This window comes from Dermacentor andersoni, chromosome 7 (assembly GCF_023375885.2).
Source record: "Dermacentor andersoni chromosome 7, qqDerAnde1_hic_scaffold, whole genome shotgun sequence".
NCBI lineage: Eukaryota > Metazoa > Arthropoda > Arachnida > Ixodida > Ixodidae > Dermacentor > Dermacentor andersoni.
Window position 1 is genome coordinate 68,470,737 of NC_092820.1, and position 20,007 is coordinate 68,490,743.

Here is a 20,007-nt window from a genome sequence, read left to right on the forward strand (position 1 = left end):
ATTTTTGTAGAATTATTTCTTTAACTAGTAGGACGACGAACAAAACATTCTTTCTTTAAGGGGTTACTTTTATTGCGTGGCTGTGCTAAGCCGTTTGACGCGACGCGTCCGGCAACATTGGACTTAAAGAACTGAAGGCAAAGATGGCGGCTGCGTCGTCGTACGCATGTCTCTCGTGCAAGGTAGTTTTCGCCAACGCGGATTTACACCGGTCACACTACAAGAGTGACTGGCACCGGTACAACTTAAAGCGTAAGGTGGCCTTCCTGCCCCCGGTCAGTGCCGAGGAGTTTCAGCAGCGCGTCCTAGCGCACAGGGAAGCCAGTATCGCCGCGGAGGCCCGCGCCGCCGGCACCTACTGCGACGTATGCGGCAAACGTTTCGGCGCTCTCAAGGCGTTCGAGAATCACGTGAACTCGAAGAAGCATCAGCAGGCTGTGGTCATGGCTGAGTCCAGCGCACCAGTGGAGCCTGCTTCGCCGTCCGAAGTTATCGCTGTAAGCTTGCATGCATGCATCATGTCTGCGGTTGCCTGGGCCCTGTCTACGCATTCGTCCCGTGAAAGAACTGCGTTTGCAAGCCTCATTTAAGTTGACTTCGATAGTCAGTGACAGCTGTCAACGTTAGCGCCTTGACGACTTCGGTTAATATGACCCCCCCATTCGGTAATCAACAATAGATGACAGCTGAGGCTGCATACGCACCGATTTGAGTTAAATAAGCGCCCTTCTGCAAAAACATGTACAAAACTCGGTAGGCGTGAGCCACAGCGTTAGCCAAACGGAAGCAAAGCAGGTACGTGCGCCTTACCTTTAGGCACAGCGTTATTATAATCTCAGGTATTTTTCTGGGGCCTCCGTTAGCCAGTTACATGTCCCATCGTGGAGCAGTACTTGTAAAAACTTCCAATATATTGTCGCGACGAGAAAAGCACCGAGCAACGAAAAAAGGCGCCCAGCGACTTCTACAACACCAGTCAGAACCTTGCCGAAAACGGCACTCTCCGAGTCAGTTGTTCCTTAATTGCGTAAATTGAGCTGCCCGCACTTTCGGTGAAGTGATTTTCGTTTGAAAATAATATCCGTCATCACTTTACACCCTGTCACCGTACTTTTATGTGCTCTTGTTAGCGGCCGTGGTTAGATGGGGTACTTGCAATGTTATTGCACCTTCTTGTGCAATATTTGCGACTCGCACAGCGTTTCGAACGTATTCTCAGAACGATCACTATCGATGTTACTATCAGTTTCGTATGACTTGGTACACGGTGTGTTGTATGATTAGAGCGGTTTTGCTCAACCGGCCAGTTAGCGCGCACTGAAGGTGATAACTCCGAAAGCAGACTCGTATGATATACTTCAAAAATTTAAGGGGTGTTATGGAGTATAGAGCCAAGAAGTATTTGAGTAGAGTACAAATTATCCTTAAAAAGTATTTTACTTCAAAGATACTGGCACAATACATTTTCTTGTGGAGTTCGAAAAAAAAAAGCTACATAAAAAAGCCGATGTACTTTCAGCAAGCTCTATTGGCGTTTATCGAGGTTTTTGTTAGAGTACTTCCCCTGTTCTTTAAAACATGGCTCTCTATTGAAAGGGCTCTCCACAGATGCGCTCGAGCGGACTACGACATGTCGCAGGAAAAGTTCATAAAGTGCAGTGTACTTCAAATCAACTGTTGCTTTATTTGACTCATTTTTTATACAATTACGCAGACAACACATGGGTGACTGAAAGTCTATTGTCTCGTACAGGTGCCTTGTGTTAAAGCTTGTTTGTTTGTTAATTCCGGACTCTGTCTCATTATTTGCACTGCAACCGACAAAAGCTGGTAGTCGGAGATTCTAACCTTAGTTACTCGGCATTTGCAGACACATATTTTGTCTACGCCATAGCTACAACTGGGGACATCCAGACTACTGCAAATTACGGAGCCTCATAGTTCTACCATCCAATATCATTACTGCCCTACGTAGCCCGGTTTGGCGATTAAAAAGGGAACTCTACACAGAAAATTTGGTGGAGACAGCTTAATGACCACCCGACGATAGCTTCAGACAGCTTCACCATCACTAGTGACAACCCACCAAGTTGTGCCTATACCCTCACAAACATTTTGGCACAAATTCAAAATAAAACTGTTCTCCCCCCTTCTTATCGCGACCGTCCCTAGATTTCCCGCATTCCACGGCTGCGTAGCCAGACACTCCACATTATTGCTGCCATTCCGATGTGACAAGTAAATGTTTCTCTTGGAACTGGATATGCCTGTGCAGCAGTCTAGCTTTGGCAGTGAAATTGCAGCAATCTGCTCAGGACTGCCCGTGAACTATGTTCAGCCATTGCTGCCAGGTCACTGCTTGACTGTCAGTGAAATTTCAGCCGTAATCTGCTCCTTTGGAGAGAATAACTATTCTTCGTTGCTGAGAGGAACACGGAAACCATGTATGGTATCTCAATGTCCACCTGTGAGGCAGGGGCCTCTGTAGCAGCAGACTTTGGAACTGCGCTTCTAAGGGTAAAGCCTTCCGATTGTTGTTTCCACAACCACTCTACACGTTTTGGGGAGTGACAACGGGGCAAAGAAAAAATAGGTGCCAATTAAGGGGATGGGGGTTCCATCTTTTCATGGAACTGCTAGAGGGAACAAGTCAGTGTGGACCTGTTGAACTAGGGAATTGTGCCTGTTGTGGCCAGGTGATTCGGTCTTGTGCTCTTTTGCTAAACGGATTGGTTTTTTCATCAACGTATTTGAAATAATGACTACAAGCTAGGTACTCCAAAATGTATTTAATATACAGCAAAATTACTCCTATCTAAATGTACGAGGGCGAATCAGAAAGTCTTTACTCCTATTTTTTTTAGCAAAAGTGCGGCTGTAAATGTGAAGCCAACATATCCATTCCCAGTGGTGGACCTTTCTTGAAAGGGCCCAGCCTTATCTGCCGGTAGCTCTGCGGCACTGCGCTACTGCCAGTTGTTGAAAATGCCGGTTGTGTTTGACACGTCCACGGCATACGAGCAACAAGGTGTCATTCATTTTCTGTGGAGCAAGGGACAAATGCCCATCGAAATCCACAGTGAAATGCAGCTCATGTATGGAGAAAGGTGTCTCGCTTTGAGAAGTGTGAGGTGGTGGTGTTGAGAGTTTGCAAAAGGCCGTGAAGACTTGCATGATGACTGCGATGGGACAAATGTCTGAACCGGTGTGGGGACTATTTGGAAAAAGAGTGTAAAGTACGTAGAATAGTATGTATGTTTGTAATTCCCTGTATGTACCCTATTTTGACTAATAAAAGAATTGGGGCAAAGACTTTGATTCGCCCTTGTATTTGCAAGATACCAAGCTACTATGAAAATTATTTTAGAATGACTTGAGTAGAATATTTAAGATACATTCAAGTCTGTCCAAAAGTGACTGTCCAACAACATGTCCCATGATATGTGAACAGTTGGCGCTGCCCCATCCTTACTTGCGTGTTCTATCACAGAATCCAAAGGCCGAGAGGAGTGAAAGCACCAGCAGTTGCAGCAGCATGGTCGCTCGGAAGAATGCAAAGAACGCGTCCGAACACGCTCCCCTGCCTGGGCAGAAAGCTCCCACTCAACGCATGCCGTGGACGAACAGGACGACGGCCGTGGCTGCCATCGTCGCTGAAGACGACAGCGATGACAGTGAGTGGGAGAGCATTGAGGGTGAGGTTGCAGACGAAGAGATCGACGATGAAGAAGAGGAGGAAGTGATGGAAGATGACTCCGAGCGGGTGCCCCCCTCCGAGTGCCTGTTCTGTGGCAAGCAGAACGACAGCGTGGTTGCCAATGTGGCCCACATGGGGGAAGTGCACTCCTTCTTCATCCCTGATGCGGAGTACCTCGTGGATGTCGAAGGCTTGCTGACGTACCTGGGCTACAAGTTGGGCGTTGGCCGGCTCTGTCTGTGGTGCAGCAACGAACGGAGCGCTCCCTACGGGAGCCTTCAGGCAGTCCGACAGCACATGCGGGTGAGTGAAGGTACCTGCTGGGAATGATTTGGAATGCCTTAGCCGGATCACAGTTGGCTCATCATGATTCGAACTTGGGTAATTCAAATTCTGGTTAGCTCCAAAAACTTTGGTTGGATGCTTTGTTCTCGAACCATTTCAGCATCATTTTTTTACAAGTCGCTCCCCTAGGTAAGTTTTAATAAATTGCACATTTAAATAATGTACATTTTAATAGTGTAATAAAATGTGTAATAAAATAGTGTAATAGTGTAATAAAATAGTGTAATAATGCACATTTTAATAGTGTCATATGTCAAGAAAAAACAAGTAAATAATTTGTAGGTGATTTCAAAGTAAAAAAATATGAAAAATAAATTACACGTGTCTACAGTATTGTTCATTGTTTAATACATGGATAAACTGGAATAATAAGTTTTCTTTACAAATATGGTAAAATTCATCCAAAATATTTTTGTCTTTTAAATAGGTTTGAAACAACCAAGGCTAACATTTTGTAATGCTTCATTCCATTGTTAATTCTTATCACGTGTCTTGTCGAGTGGTTGATGCCAGCATGACTGGTGGTCTTTCAAGCCATGTCCGAGCTATTACAAGGGGAAGGAAAGAGGAAAATGAAGCGTATCATTGCAGAATATGACTAGACCATGCGGGGCCATAATGAAAGTGAGCCATGCCTGAGCCTGCAAGAAAGCTCAGTGGTTGTGCATGTGTGAGCAAGAAAACAAAGCGAGTAAGAAAATGCAATAATAAATTATCCAATTGCTGATGAATAAAATTGGTTCTCGTGCATCTCACAAAATTGCAGGCATGCACGGCAGTATCGTCACGTCGTCGTCTTCATGCTGTTGTCATCACTCCGTCGCACAATTTAATAAATGACATCTCGTTGTTTGGCCATTATCGTTATGCCGCCTTTTTCGTTCCACCAATATCATTCTTCCTTCATCATTCCGTCATTGCTGCGCCACGCAGTCGTCACACTTCCATGCTCATGGACGACCTTGGCAAGCTAGTGTCATAGTATCAATGTGGGACAATATCAGAGTGTGTGACAAATAGTCGGAGCAGCAAAAGTCTCATTATTGCCACTATATGTGTTGTTAAATAAATGTGAGTTGAGGAATGCTGTTTGTTGCTATAGTTCTCTAATGTTATTCACATTACCGTTCACAGTCATCAGGGGATGAGCTCTGCTGTAATATTTTTTTAGAACTCACCACAGGTAGCAGCATCTCAGAGGAGAGGCTAGGTGGTTCTTCACTCCGAAAGGTCACAATCTTTCAAGCATGCCAATTGATTGATTCATTCATTCATGGAGTTTGACGTTCCAAACTGACTCTGGGGCTATAAAAAATGCTGTAGTGGGTGACTCAGGATTAATTTAAACTACCAAGGCTTCTTTACCATGCACCTAAATCTAAGTACACAAGCATTTTTTTGGGGGGTGGGGGGGTACTTTGCTGCCATTGGAATGCGACCGCTGCTGATGAATCCGGGACCTTGTGCTCGGCATTAGAATGCTATGACCACTGAGTTACCATGGCAGGTCTTTTGAACATTCTGTTGCCGCCATATATGGGGTGACCCTCAGAGCGTTAATTCGCTCTGAGCTTTCAGTTAATTCCAGACTTTTTGGCTTCCTACAGGCAGTGCGCTTTGGCTAAAGCCAACTGAGAGGACATTTACAACGAATGAATAGTGAAAACTTGGAAATGCTTTATATTTAAACTGCTGTGTATGCTGACATGCAGCACTATAAGGTGGAGACTATCTCAAGAACTGAGCGGCATTTAAAACAATGGGCATGTTTCTCGGAGTATATATTGCCGTTTGACCTCTGCCGTATTTCACTTTGGCTTTTGCAGAGACAAACAAAATCGTGTTGCTCTTTTATTGATTCACATGATTACTCATAGTTATGACTTGTGCTTTCGATAATTGATTTGCAGAAGCCTGGAGGCTGGCCGACCTGCAGCACTTACTCCCAGCCTAAATGTCTCATTTACGAACCTGCTTTCAAAATTAATTAAAAGGGACCGCCATTAATCCTTCATAAAGCAGGACAGTTAACTTTTAATGGCTTCAGCTTTCAGCCTGTGTGTGGAGGGTAGGGAGTCTTTTCTCAGAGGGTGTGCAAGAACGGTGGAAGCAAAACAGGGTTTGGAAAGTAGCTCTGTGTCTGCTAGCACTGTGGGAAGAAATAAAGTAAGATCTGGTCTGTAATTGACTCGTCACATGCTGTGTCCAAAAGTTTTATGCAACGGTGACAAAAGTATTACGCACCGGTGAAAAGTAGCACAGCACTTTTTTTGTAACTCTGCTTGCCATGAGCAAAAGAGACATTGCAGAAAAAATGAGAAGGCAAAAGTCCAGATGTGTGCACAGTTTAAAAAAGAAAAAGCTTTTTTGAACTCTTTCTCTTCACTATGCGTGGACAGCTGTCTGGCCAAGTAAACTGGGCTTATCGCAACGACGGTGTAATAAAATGTCGGCAACTTGATGCGCCAGTCCTGGTACCAGTGCACTATGTGTGTCCTCGCAAGAGATTCAATGCGGTCTGTAACATGAGCTATCCTAGGTGCAGTACTGCGTTGCATCAATTACAAGCCTCACAGCATTAACCAACAGAGTTGCCTACAACTGTCGCCAGTAGCATATCTGAGCAGGTGTACCGACCAGCTGTTGCTCAACTTTGGGGATTGCCATTCGACGGTTTCTGTGAAATTCTTTTTTACTTCCCTATAAATGTTGTGAAAGAAACTGGGATGTTTGCCTGACATATTTTACAGCTTTGCAAAACAGCCAAAGAACATGCAACATGATGGCCTGTGCACTTGATCTTGAAATTATCGCATTGGTGTCAGGCAGGATATATTGATTATATAAATGTTGCAGAATGTATTTTGAGAAGCTGCAGCTAATTTTCTAACTTCTCAAATGTAATAGTCTTGTCTCGGTGCAACAGCAGCCAGCGTTACCGGAGAACACGAAGGACAAGCATGATGACACCGAGCCAATCACAAGGTCCACTGGCAACTCAACGGTGCACAGGTTGTTAGTGCATCTTGCGATTGTCAGTTTTTTTGCTTGCTCTTCGTGTTCTCTGGTGCCGTTTCCCGCCATGATGAACCAGCTAGCCCAACAATACGTGTTGACCAGTTTCATCTCAGTGTAACAACGTTCTTGTGGAACACAGCGGTTCAACGGCTTAGAAATTCCACTCTAAGACTTTTGAGTTAAGCCTCTTCCAGCCTTTGTCGATTTCGTACGGTCGCAATGTGCAGCAGCCTTTGCTGGATCCAGAGCCTGCAAGCTTTTCCGTGGTGGCATATGCAGACTCGTGGCATTGTTTAAGGTATGTGCTCGCATTCAGCAGCACTGGTGCACGTTTTGCACACTATAGGTGTGTACTGAGTGCGGTGACACAGTGCGAAATGTGGCTCGCTACACATCACACACGACTGCCGAGGAATTCGAGGGCGTCGTCAAACCAGGCGATTTCTGCATACAACTGTGGCGGGCATGCTGCAATGAAGCAGCAAAAAGATGGAACACCCGTTATTATCGCTGGGCATTGCTCAGCAAAGTCGGCTTGGACGCAAAACGCCACATATGTAAGGGCAAATTCTGTCAGTACAAATGCAAATGTTTTGCACTTAAAGACGTTGCAGCCAGTAATATCGTCCATGCCACGGTCGAAAACAATTCTCAGTTGCTTGTCGCAATGCTAGTCATTGTATACAAGGGACAGCACTGAAACAGCACCCAGTAGAAAAGTTTATCACAGGACTGGACAAGGGAGGTTACCTATGCACCGTCTTGCCAATTCTGTAAAGCCTAGCGAGTGCTAGAGGTCACGACATCCAGTCATGAAAGACCTAGAAGGAGGGTTGTATTTTATTTTCTGGTGCCGATCCTTGTTTAAATGCTGTGCAATGCAAGGGCAGTTGTTGTTCCAGGCCATTTATCGCCCTGCATGTATAGTTAGAGCATGGGCACATGTCGGAACTGTCACATCTCCATTGATGACATCACTTGATGAGGAGCAGTGACAGTCTTTATCTTCTTGATTATAGGTGGATTAGGCGTGAAAGCTGCCCCTGCTTGTTGGCTGCTTTGTGTCATCAACACATTTTTATGTGCTTCCACAGCAGCTGGCGCTGCTGTTCAATTTAGCACCGAGTGCTCCTTCTTGCTGCAATGCTGTCATCATGTCCTCTTGTTTCGTTTGTCTCTGCTCCGCCATACTAGGACAAAGGCCACTGCAAAATGGCGCACGATGGAGTGGATGGCCTGATGGACTACTCTGACTTCTACGACTACACGGCGAGCTACCCCGAGGGCGAAGGTGGAGACGCAGATGAAGAGGTCGATGTCAGCGTGCTCGAAAGTGACGGCTGGCAGCTGGTGCTGCCATCTGGGGCTGTGGCCGGTCACCGTTCCCTGGCGAGGTCAGTGAGCGTGTGTACTGGTTTCAGTGCCAGCTGTGTGAAATGACTGAATTCCTCTTTTGAACTCAAGGGATTGTGTTGCTGCCACACAGAAAAGCCGTTGTTGAGGAGACATTTTAGGAGTATTGACATGGCGTTCCTGATGTCCTAGATTTTTTTTTTTTTTTTCTCAGAAAATGGAGTACCGTGCTCTCTGTATCCTAGAAAAGATATTGGAAAGCACAAGTGATAAACAGTGGATGAATGATGAATTTTGCTGAGGACAATGCTTCAACAAGGGAACTTGCCTTGACGAAGACAAGTCCGCTTGTTGAAATGTTGGCTCTAGTGACATTCCTTGTTTAACTAATGTTCATCGCCTCAAGCCTACGTCTTCATGTGAGCTTCCTTCACGTTTGGAAAGCACAAGACAAACAGCAGCGAACGGCAAACTACTGGTGTCAGAAAGAGATTGATCATCAGCAAAATACTGACGATTGTGTTTGAAAATTTTTTATTTATTTGTAGATAGTGCAGCCAAACATTTAGCTATAGCAGGAGTAGGAAAAGAACAATGAATTTTACACATACATTACAACTACTATATATTAGTAAAAAATTCATGTACAGTAGAACCCCGCTGTTACGTTCCTCACTGCTGCGTTTTCCCGGCTGCTACGTCGTTTTCATCCGGTCCCGGCACAGCTTCCATAGGATCCAATGTATAAGGGACCCCGCTGTTACGTTGTAGCTGTGAAAACGTTCCCGCATGATGCGTCGCAAGCTGAGCCCGCCTGGGCTAAAGTAGGCAACGCGCTCCAACCGCTATTTTGGCTTTTGACGAGTTTTGACCGGGCTTGGCCGGGCTTGGCTATGGAACTGGCTGCTAAAGGGAAGCCGGATGTTGGCGTTGCTCGTGGCGTTGCTATAGCGTTGCTCCGCCTATTGGGCCAGCTCTCCTCTCTTGCTTACATTTCTCGCGAAACCACGCCGCGCTGCGCGCAGCCGGGCTGCTCGGATGCGCGCGCTGCGCAGCAATACTAAACAATCGTTAGCACGTTAGCATGATTACGCCAAAGAGGGCAAAATTTCCCGCGGATATTCCTTCGTCCGTTGCCATTGCTGTGGTGCGGTGACGACGAGGAGCACGAGCCGCATGATGCCGGGGAGTTACTAAATCCTAGCTTTGGAAAAGCCGTCGCCGCTCTGGACCTCCGAAGGTACGTCGCACCTCACAGCGACGCCAACAGCAATGCGGCCTTCCAGGCTATTGAGAAACGTGTGCTGATTTCTAGCGAGCGAAAGAAACGGCAAGCCACCATTCTAGACCTTTTGAAGTTCTAAGCGCACTCTGTGGAAATAAATTGTCTATAGTTGAAGCTGCACTTTTTTCATTCATTTTCGGAGCTTTCCTCACTGTTGCGTTTTCCCGGCTGTTACGTTTCTTTTCCTCGGTCCGCTGAAAAACGTATGAACGGGGTTCCACTGTAAAAGGCATTCCAGTACTGAATCATGAGGGAAATGTACAAAAACAAGTCTGAACGAGAACTATACGGAACAATATTTAGAGCATGATATTGAGTATTTGAGGTGGCTGAAAATGAAATATAACCATGAGAAGAACAACGTGGTGAATTTACATAATTGTGCAATAGTTATGGTGCCGCCTGCCGTGAACACTGCCCAGGGCATGATTGGAACACTGCTGGAATTCCAAATCAAACGATGTGTGTCCTCCACCTTTAGGAAGCTCGGCTAACAGCCGTAGAGTTTCGACCACCCGCACAAATGCGTCTTCACAATGTGATTTACGTCACTCGCCGGGACTAATCATCCAATCCGGAAGGTGCCATGTCGCCGCTGTAAATGTGCGCATAGAAAAAGAAAAAGAAGGCGGGGAGGCAGGGCTTAACGCCATAGTGCATCCCTCCGATCCATTGTGCGAGAAGGCTGGGAAGGAACACCGCTTAGGAATGCTACCAGAGGCTAGAGGGAGAGAGAGTCTCCATAGGCAGTGATGCTCCTCTACTGGAGGCATGGTTATAAGACTATTCATTTCTCCTATCTCCTACAATAGTGTACCGATCTGAAAAATTCTTTTGGTGAAACAGTCCTTAGACAGCTCCTTACAGCCTCCAGTGTAAAGCCAAAATTTGCAATGGGGCCTGGTGAGGGGTCCCTTTAAGGTTAGCCTTCTTAGCATCTCCCCTCACCCCTTTGGTGTCCGATTCTGACTGCTGTCGACTTGCTGCGACACCAATTAAAAGCTGTCACTCGATCAAAAAAAGAAAGATTGCATGTCGTATGGTGGGTTTTTAAACACGATGCTCTTACCATTAGGGCATAGACACATGTCTAAAAGGTCGGAATAAAACACCCTTATGAATTTCCCTCATTTAAGCAGCAGGTGCATCGCCTAGCGGCAATTTCGGCTTATTGAAGGGGAGTGCGTGAACCTTTTAGCTGACAACAAAGATAGAGGTTACGTCATGCGTTCATCACCGAATTCCACTGCGCCTCTCTCATCGTACTGTAGCGTTGTGGTGCATTTCTACAAGGACGAGCCTGGTGCGTCTTGCGGCTCAACACTTTTTTTGTGCTGAATAAAAGTTCCTCTTTACCTGCAAGGTCCACCATGGTGGCCGAGAGACACGTTTGTCACTGAAATCTGCAGCGTGTCCCTAGTCGTAGTGCACCATGTTGCCGTGCTGGCTCATGACAGCTTTGCAAACACAGATTCCCACTGTGCGTGGAATCTGCATAATTTTGTTACCTGTGAAGTTACTTCTCCAAACCCTGGCATTTCTTTGTGCCAGCCCGTGTGGAATTTCTCACATTTGGTGGCATGTACTTCAGTGTGCAGATCATGGCAACTGGTTGAAGTACTAATGTGCCAACTAGGGGGTGCTAATCGGCATAATTTTGTAAAGACAGCTACACTTCTACTACAAATAGCTCACTTCTTTTAGTGGAAGTCAACCCAAATCAGTTCCAAAATGGGCATCCTAAAAAAGCAATTAGATTTTTGCAACATGGCTTTTGCGTACATGTGCGGCACCAACCTTTTGTTTGATATTTTGCCTGTATTTGACACTACTTGTTGTCGAGAGGTGCCGTCATCTCTGTGGGGTCATGCAAACTCGTTTTAAATTGCATTTCCACTCGCCGAAGGGTGCGCAACTCGACTTGCTTACTTCTGGGCGTTCGCTCAAGTGGTCACGTGTGCGTTGCCTGCTACAAGGCACGCATGGAGGCAATGCTGTCATCTTTTACAGCCGCCAATATCAAATCTTCGGTTGCTTAGATGTTGCCCTGCGTGGCTAAGTTCAGAGATACTACTGATAAGTTCTCTTTTTTCTTTGCCTTCGGTTGTAGTTCACACATTCCCATACAATGGCCTGCGTGTTGTCATGTTTTCAATATTGCTGCGCACAGTGCCTGTTCTTGTGGTAATTGCTCGAGCGTTTATTTATGTCCAACATATTTTTAAGCACAAATTTTGCTGTACATATTTGTCTGTCTCTTATTGTATAGCGTGTTTGTGTGTGTATATATATATATATATATATATATATATATATATATATATATATACAGTGCATTCCACTTATAACGATATCGAGAAAGACGAAAAATATGATCGTTATAACCGATGATCGCTATATCTGGACTGCAGTTATTAAAAAAAAAAATTTAAAAATGCGGAACATACCTTTGCAGCTCCGAACTCGAATTCGCTACTTGCTCTAAAGAATAGATGATGTAGACAGTAGGCCGTGAAAAACGAACTTTATTTCTAGCGCCAATGACCGTGTCAAGGGTTAGGCGCGCCGAAATAGTCCGAAATCTGCACTTGCTGTTGCGGCAGCTTCAGCTTCACAACCGCGGTGTGCATGGATTCCAGCTGCTGCGCGAACACTGGCGGCAATCCTTTAGCATGCATAAAATCAATTAAGGAGTCGATCGACGACAGTGCACTTTGCGTGGACATCGTGGTCGGGGTCAAGGAGCCACTGTCAATCTCGTTGTCACTGTCGCACAACCTTGCCGTTTGTTGAGACAGCACATCTTCGGCGATCGCCTCGTCGGTGACCTCATCGCAGAACGAGGCAGCACTGTCTGCAGTCAAAAACTCCTCCTTCGACGCACCACCTGTGTCACCGGTAGGAACGAGCTCCCCGAGCTCGGTTATGTCAGCGACATCCACCGTGTTGGTCTCAGTGGGTTGGGGAAGTTCGTCCTTACTCACAAAGCCCGCCTTTTTGAAGCAATTGGTGATGAACCACTGGTAAAGCGCCTCATCAACATCGGCGTACAAAGGGTCTCTAACCCTTTTCCGCTGATCGGCATGGCCGCTGATAGCTCTTGCCTTCACAATCGCGGTGCTCCCGGTTTTCAAGATGGTTGATATCGTTAACTGGACGAGCTCATACTTCTTCACGAGGGCGCTCACCTTGAAGCCACATCGAGAGTCCTGCAAAATATCCATCTTCGTGTCAAGCGACACAGCTTTGTGCTTTGTCCGCGCCGTCTTCGAACTGGGTTGAACCGTTGGTTGCACGCTGCTTCGGTGGCGTAAGCCTGCTATCGCGAGAGAGACGCGGGACAGGCGCCACCGCGCCACTTTGCTTGTCGCTTTTTTTTTTTTCTTTCTCTCTCTTTCGGAGCAGCTGTGGCCGACGCGCATGAAGCAGCTAGCGCCATCTTGTGGCGCACCTATTCTCTGGTGCGCGGGCGGGGCGAGACGCGCTGCGTAATAATGGCGGCAGATACGAAGTTACGGAGGTAAACATCGCCTCGTCTCGACATCGTTCGTTTCAGGGAACTAAGCAACGCAAATGTTACGATTATTTTCACGCAAAACGCCGTCCAGATGGCAAAATTTTGATCTTTATATCCGATATGCGGTGAATAACCTATCGTTATAAATGGTTTTTTTCCCCATAGACCTAATGCATAAAATGACACTCTCATGTCGATCCATCGTTATAACCGATATATCGTTGTATGTGGTATCGTTATAAGTGGACTGCACTGTATATATAATGTAGTTGGTCTATGGAGAGAGAGAGAGAGAGAGAGAGAGAAAAAACTATTTGGTCCATTAAGGGTTTAGCGTTCGGTCTTCGTCTTCATCGCTGCAGACGCTTGACCTTCTTAGCAGGGTTGGGCCCCTAGTCTAGGGCTCCACTGAGCCGCGCTGCTTCGCTTGCATGCTGCACCATTGCCCTTTGGGCAGCGAGCTCGCAGTTGGTGAGCTGGCTCTCCCACTGCTCTGCACTCGGGGTTTTGTGTTGGTGGAATGTGTAGTTACGTTTACACTCCCAGTTTATATGGTAAAGCGTGGGAGTTGCCCCGCACCACGGGCAAGTGTTCCTAAATTGTGTAGGATACATCTTGCTTAGTATATGTAAGTTAGAGAAAGTTCCCGTTTGCAGCCTTCGCCAACTAGCTGCTTCTTGCTGTGTTAAGGCTTTGTGTGGCGGGGAGTATCTAATTCTATTGCCTCAGTGGTGATTCAGTAACTCTGAATAGCCGATCTCCACGGTGAAGTGCTGTCGCAGGGCGTGTGGCTGCTCGACTCGGTACGTGATCTCGCGAGCCAAGCTGTCTGCCCTTTCATTTCCTTCTATCCCCGTGTGTGCCGGAATCCAGATTAGTTTGTGGGTTGTGGTGTGTCTGAGGTGTTCTGCCTTGCGGAGGATAGCTAAGGCAGCCCTGCAGATTCTACCCTTTGTGTAGTTCCTGCATGTCTCTTTTGAATCCGTTAAAATGACCATCTCGTCGGGTATATCGGCGGATCGATCGAGATGCCTCCGTGGGTCGCGAAAGAGTTTTCGGCGCAATGTGTTGTTTGCAATAAATTTCTACTGTGTTTGAATTTTTAATCATTTCCTACTATAGAAGCTGCAATTAAAAAAATTTACCTCCATGGCAGTTTCTTGTGGAAAAGTTCAACAATGTTAAAAGGACCATGAAACGATTGTGACAATTTTGTAAAAACATACTGAGTCATTAGAGTAGGTCCTTCTGATCATTAATTGATGCATCTAAGTGCTCCGCATAAAGCGTGTAATTTATTATAAGGTTTTAAAAATGTATACTGCTCGGCTGAATTTTCAGCTGCCCCTAACCATTTGACGTAAATTGTTCTAACGACGCTGTAGGGCGAGCTATCCTATTGGCTGCCCAGGGCGCATCATCAATAATTTTTCCAACCTCATGGTGAACATATGTTGTTTGTAATTGTTGGAATGTTAGTTAATAGGCTTCTATAAAAAGAAAGTAACAAAGAGAATGCACAAGAACAATTTCTCACTACACTTAAGCGGAAGCTTTAGCTCGGGCCCAACTCCGATGCGGCCTATTCAAGTACATGTAAAACGCAAGAACATTTTCCTGAGATAACCCCTGGACCGATTTTAATGAAATTTGTTGCATTTGAAAGAGAAAGTTAAATTCTAGTGACTGTTGGAAGCGGAATTTCGATTTAGGGCTTGAATATTCTTAAAATGATTTTCCACTGTTTGACCATTTGAAAAAAATAGAAGCACGAAGTTTACAAATTCATAGCTCTGCATAAAGAACTGATATCGCAGTTCTGTAAACGGCATCCATTAGATTATTCAAAGCGGACAAAGTCAATATGTCATTTTACATCTTACATGAATTTGTTATGTTGATTACAAGGGTTTTGCAAAAGTTGTATTTCCCTATTATGAAATTTTTTTTTATATTCATTACATATCAATTTTGTCCGCTTTAGATGTACTATTTGATGCAATTCACAAAATTGTATTATCATTTTTCGTTGTTGAGTTAGAGTTGTAAACCTGGTAGTTTCGTATTCTGAAAAATTTCGATTTTTGCCAATTTTTAATAAAAGATTGACGACCTAACTCAAAAATTCGAAACCAACAGTCATTAGATTTTAAGCTTTTTTTTTAAATGCAAGAAACCTCATCAAGTTTGCCGCAGTGGTTGCTGAGAAAAACGAATTCTCCTTTTACATGTATTTAGATAGGCGCACCCGAGCTAAAGCTTCCTCTTAAGCACTTCCGGAACACAGCAAGCGTCGTCTGTTTGTGTTACAATGTGCTCAGTTTTGACAAGAGCTCTGCGGTCAGTATCGGTCTGTCTTTTCGCGAGCACCATGATTAGCCTTCGTTGCGTTGTGGGCTGCAAACGTAGCAACTGACAATATGTCAAGCTGCAACATAGTGTCCCTCTGCAAGGCAGCAGACGAATGGAGTGACTGCAGCGCATTGGACTGTCGCTATCCAATAAGTCTCAGGATTTGCGCGTTTGCAGCCATCGCTGTACACCGGAGGATTACTACCACAATAGCATTTTACAAGTCTGGTATTCGGGTAAATGCAAGCGCAGAGGGACAGGGCCTGGCTGTTTGACCGTGCCATTTCACGGGATGAGCAGAAGTGCAAACGTCTGCACGGTGCAGCCACCTGGTGGGACAGAACTCAACCAAACACAGTAGCAGTAGTGAAGTGTACTCTTCTTTGCTGATAGTGTAAATTTTTCGCAAGAGCTTAATTGTTAACACATTGTTTTTGTAAATGTTGAAAAATGTTTTATGCATGGTTAGAGCAATATTGGCTCTTTGTTTGGCGGGTTAAACTCCAGTCAACAGGTGGCTGGACCGTGCAGACTGATCAGGCCGCTCACGTACGTCTACGCTAAAGTTCCTTCATCAGCTTGAATTTATGCCTCCACCTATCTGTCGAAACGACTGGCTCGCCTGTGGTTACCGGAATACCAGACACGTTCGGCGCTGTGACAGAATGCTTGCAACGCATGCTGCTTCGACAGCTCTCGCTTGTAGTCGACTGGCAAGCAGCTGGTGGTGAGGTTGGAGGGACTTCGCATGCTCGCTCCTAGACTACCGGAAGTACGCAGTCAATGAAGGCAGAGCTTAGCCCCGATCACTCGGGGAACGAGTTGAGAAAATGCAGGGCTATGTAGGAGGGTAACTTGTTATCGTCTGTAGCTCTCTTAATATGCGACCCTTCACACAAATCGTGGTGCCTATGATTAACTTTAGCCTACGCATCTACAAAATTTCTCCAAACTGTTTCAGGGGCCCTTTAAGAAAGATTGGTTGTAGGTAAAATACTAGATGCCGAAGCGACACTGAATGCCAAGGAGAAAACCATCCTAGACATTTTGTGTGAATTTCAGAGGAAAGTTAGGGACTGCGTCTCCTCAACCCTCTCTCCGGTTGTAGAATTTAATTTCCACCTTTCTGCCATTTGACCTTGAGGGCTAAGCAGGCCTGTCGTGGTACAAACACTGCAGGCTTCACACCAAGTCGCCCTTCAATGTGCCAAGGACTACTACTACCGGAATGGTTTGCAGCAGCAATGTCAGAGTAAAACTCGGTAAAATTAGTTGCTCTATTCAAAGACTTCCAGAATGTCTTTGTTAGAGTGGCAGAAAAATAGAAGCTTAAGTATGGCTTGTTAGTGGTTCTGCTTATGGTGCATACAACCAGGCTTGTGACCAGCTGCATTGACATAAGTTTACATTATAAGTAGACTCTCAAGGCTTAATGAAACCACCTTTTCAAACTCTGCTTGATTTGGCGGAACGTCTGGCGAAACATTCAGCAATTGTGATCACGAGCAGGAGTTGGCAACAAGGTTTTGGAGGCAGTTTATTGTCGCACAACTTATGCATTGTATGTGTACCAGAACATAAAAACTGATTCACCAGGTGAAATACCTCAAGTTCACTTTCTTTCCCATCTTTTAGTTGCTGGATACTCAAATGAAGGGCGACAACAGCCTGTGCTATTCTTTTTCTGGCCCACCAGCTTTCTTTGCTGGTGCATTGGTGCGTAATGCAGTGTAGACCACTTGAAAGGTTATCATAGTCCATGCCGGTATCTTTACGGATACTCCGAACGTGTCCTGCAAGGATGCACTGGACTACTCGAACAGACTGAAAGTGTGCAGCTTGGCAAATAATCTCAGTAAATAGGCACTGAAATGCTTCAGTGCTGTTTAAGACAAAGTCATGAGCAATGCTGGAGCAAGATAATGGCATTCTTTGTTTGATAGCGATGACATACTTCGAAGGGAAAAAAAGGGCTTAACCTTTCTGCATTAATTTTCTGTGTTTTGTGGAAAGGCTCTGTAGAAAGCTCATTCTTGAGATCAACCTGACAATGGTTGCAAATATAGACAATATAGCCATTTGATGTGCAAATATGCACAATCACTTTGTCTACATGTTTCACTGCGTGGAGGCATTGAAAATTGATGTTTTGGTTGTAGTGCAAATGTAAGCAACTACGGCAATGAGTTTCAAGTAGTCTACGCCGTACTATCCCCGCTTACATGCTTCAAATTATTGGCACTTGCTTTTTGTTAAGTGTTCCCCATGCTTTCTTGCAGGTACTACCGTCAGAACTTGCCTGCTGTACCGGCATCGCGGCCTGGCGACTCAGTGCGCCGTGTCCTGAGTCAGTACCGGGCTCTGGGCTGGACGGGGGCCACATCGCGGGAGGTGGCCCAGCAGAAGGCGCGCGACATCCGCTTCATTCAGAGCGTGCGTGCCAAGAGGCACATGAAGCTCGGTTGCAAGGCCAACAAGCTGCAGAAGCACTTCAGGCCACAAGTGTTGTTCTGAAGCGCAGTATGAGCTGGCATCAGTGGAGCAGCCTGCAATGCGCCTGAGAGTATAAAATAGGATTTTTTTTTTTTTCGAGATATACTGCCACTATGCTGACAGATCTTTAAGCAGAGGGCAAGTAATTGGAGAACATCTTTGAGTTGGCTGTATAGAACTTCTGCAGATGAGAGTCACTTCAGTGCTGCTTTCTACGTGCTGCACTAATTGTTTGTTCTTGGCCACATGGAGCAGTTCATAAAGCACGTCAGCCAGCCCAGAAGGCAAGCCTTGGAATATGTAAATGAATTCAGAGGGGTACACTTGGAGTACAAGAGCAAATCAGACAGCGGGAAACTTTTAACTTCTCAGTATTTTTCGAGTGAAATCGACAGTAATTCATACACGGGGTCAGAATCCTTGCCTTGATTTAGAGAGTGGGCATGGAAACACAAGTTGTGTTTCGAGCATGGCAATTCACCATTGTATGGGGCACCAATGGTGAATTGCTGGTGAACAGAAGTGGCTGTTGCTTTAGAAAGCTGCAAGCACAAGAGGGCCACTTAGAAGAAGCACAAGAGAGCCACTTAGAAGGAAGATGGCAGTTTAATAATGCTCGAATGACACTATTGGAACATGCTGGTGGACGTCACTTGTTAAAGTGTAACTGCTTTAAAAAAATGTTGTGGCACCAACAGTTTGGTTGTAGCAAATGGCGATGTTCAGGGCCTGTGAAATACTGTCCTGGGTGCCATATTTTTGGGGCTGCCCATTGCAATTCTTGTAAAGTGGGGTTTGACAGCGTGTTGCTCCTGTTGAACTTAAATTAATTTGCAGAGCTTTGTAGGGCAGACTCGAGCTTTTTCTTTTATTTGAAATTGTTCGAGCGAGCTCTGCTGCTGGACCTTTGTCATGCTTTTGGGATGAGTCATTTCCATTTGTCCTGTACATGGGAAGACATGGGCAGTGGGCGTTTTGCTGTGAAGAACAGGGTCTTTTTAATGCAAAAAGACGATCCTGAATTTTGTTCATAAAGGGAGAGTGCTGTTTTCTTGCCCGCATTGCTTACCTCATGCATGCGAAGGGCTGATTGTCCATACAGCAGCGCATATGTAAAAGGTAAAAGTGTAAGATATGTACAGCTTGTTCTTTTGAAATTAAAATGTGTTAAGCGTTGGCTTCCTGTCTTTTGCATAATTTGAGCACGTTTGGCTGTTCTCGGTGAGCGAAAAACACTTGCTTTGGTGGAATGCGTTGTAGCTCTGTGTGGCTAAATATGAGGTATTAAGCGCTGCCAAGTAAAATGTAGTTGCGCTCTTTTTACAAATGCATGTCCACTCTGGCATCTTTTTCGACTCCACTGTCTGTAGTGTAATGCTGCCCCTAATTGGCTCCAATTCCATAATTGGCCACTTTCATCATGAACCGGAAAGCATGAGAATTAATAGGCATTTCTAAAGCATCCCTATATCATAATGAGGGCTGGAAATGTCATTGAAGCGCATTGACTACCTGCTTTTACCTTCAAGAATGGTGAAATTCTCAGCTCTGATACATCCCATGTTCAAGGTACCCACCTAATGTTGGCACTCAAAAACATCATCTCTGTTAATAGGTAGGTCGTATATTTATGGACCCTTCACAGTGGTTAAATTGTTGCAAGTTAAAACAGAGCGTACGACAGGTAATAGCTGACTGCTGCCAGTACTTGCAAGCTAAGTGTGCGTGTACAGCATTTTTGTGATAACTGCCTCAGATAATTAAAATTGGGAGATTCGAAACACAAGAATAGTTTTGACTGACAGCTTCATAGCAGTGGCCGACATCTGGATTTCACTTAGCTTCCTAATTTTAACTGTTGTATTTCATGACTAATGGTATTCCAAAGCTAACTTGCAGCATAGCCTATAGCTTGAAATTGTCTTCTATTGGTATTGAAGTTTAAGT

The 20,007-nt window shown here is 45.3% G+C and overlaps 1 protein-coding gene across 1 annotated transcript; it reads left to right on the plus strand.

Annotated features, from left to right (window-relative positions):
• Window positions 1–109: 109 nt before the first annotated feature.
• LOC126534344 (cytoplasmic 60S subunit biogenesis factor ZNF622) lies at window positions 110–19,239 on the plus strand. Its single transcript, XM_050181627.3, has 4 exons — window positions 110–497; window positions 3,491–4,000; window positions 8,255–8,454; window positions 17,847–19,239. The coding sequence occupies exons 1-4, from the start codon at window positions 144–146 to the stop codon at window positions 18,079–18,081; spliced, it is 1,299 nt and encodes a 432-aa protein (XP_050037584.1). The 5' UTR covers window positions 110–143; the 3' UTR covers window positions 18,082–19,239.
• Window positions 19,240–20,007: the final 768 nt, after the last annotated feature.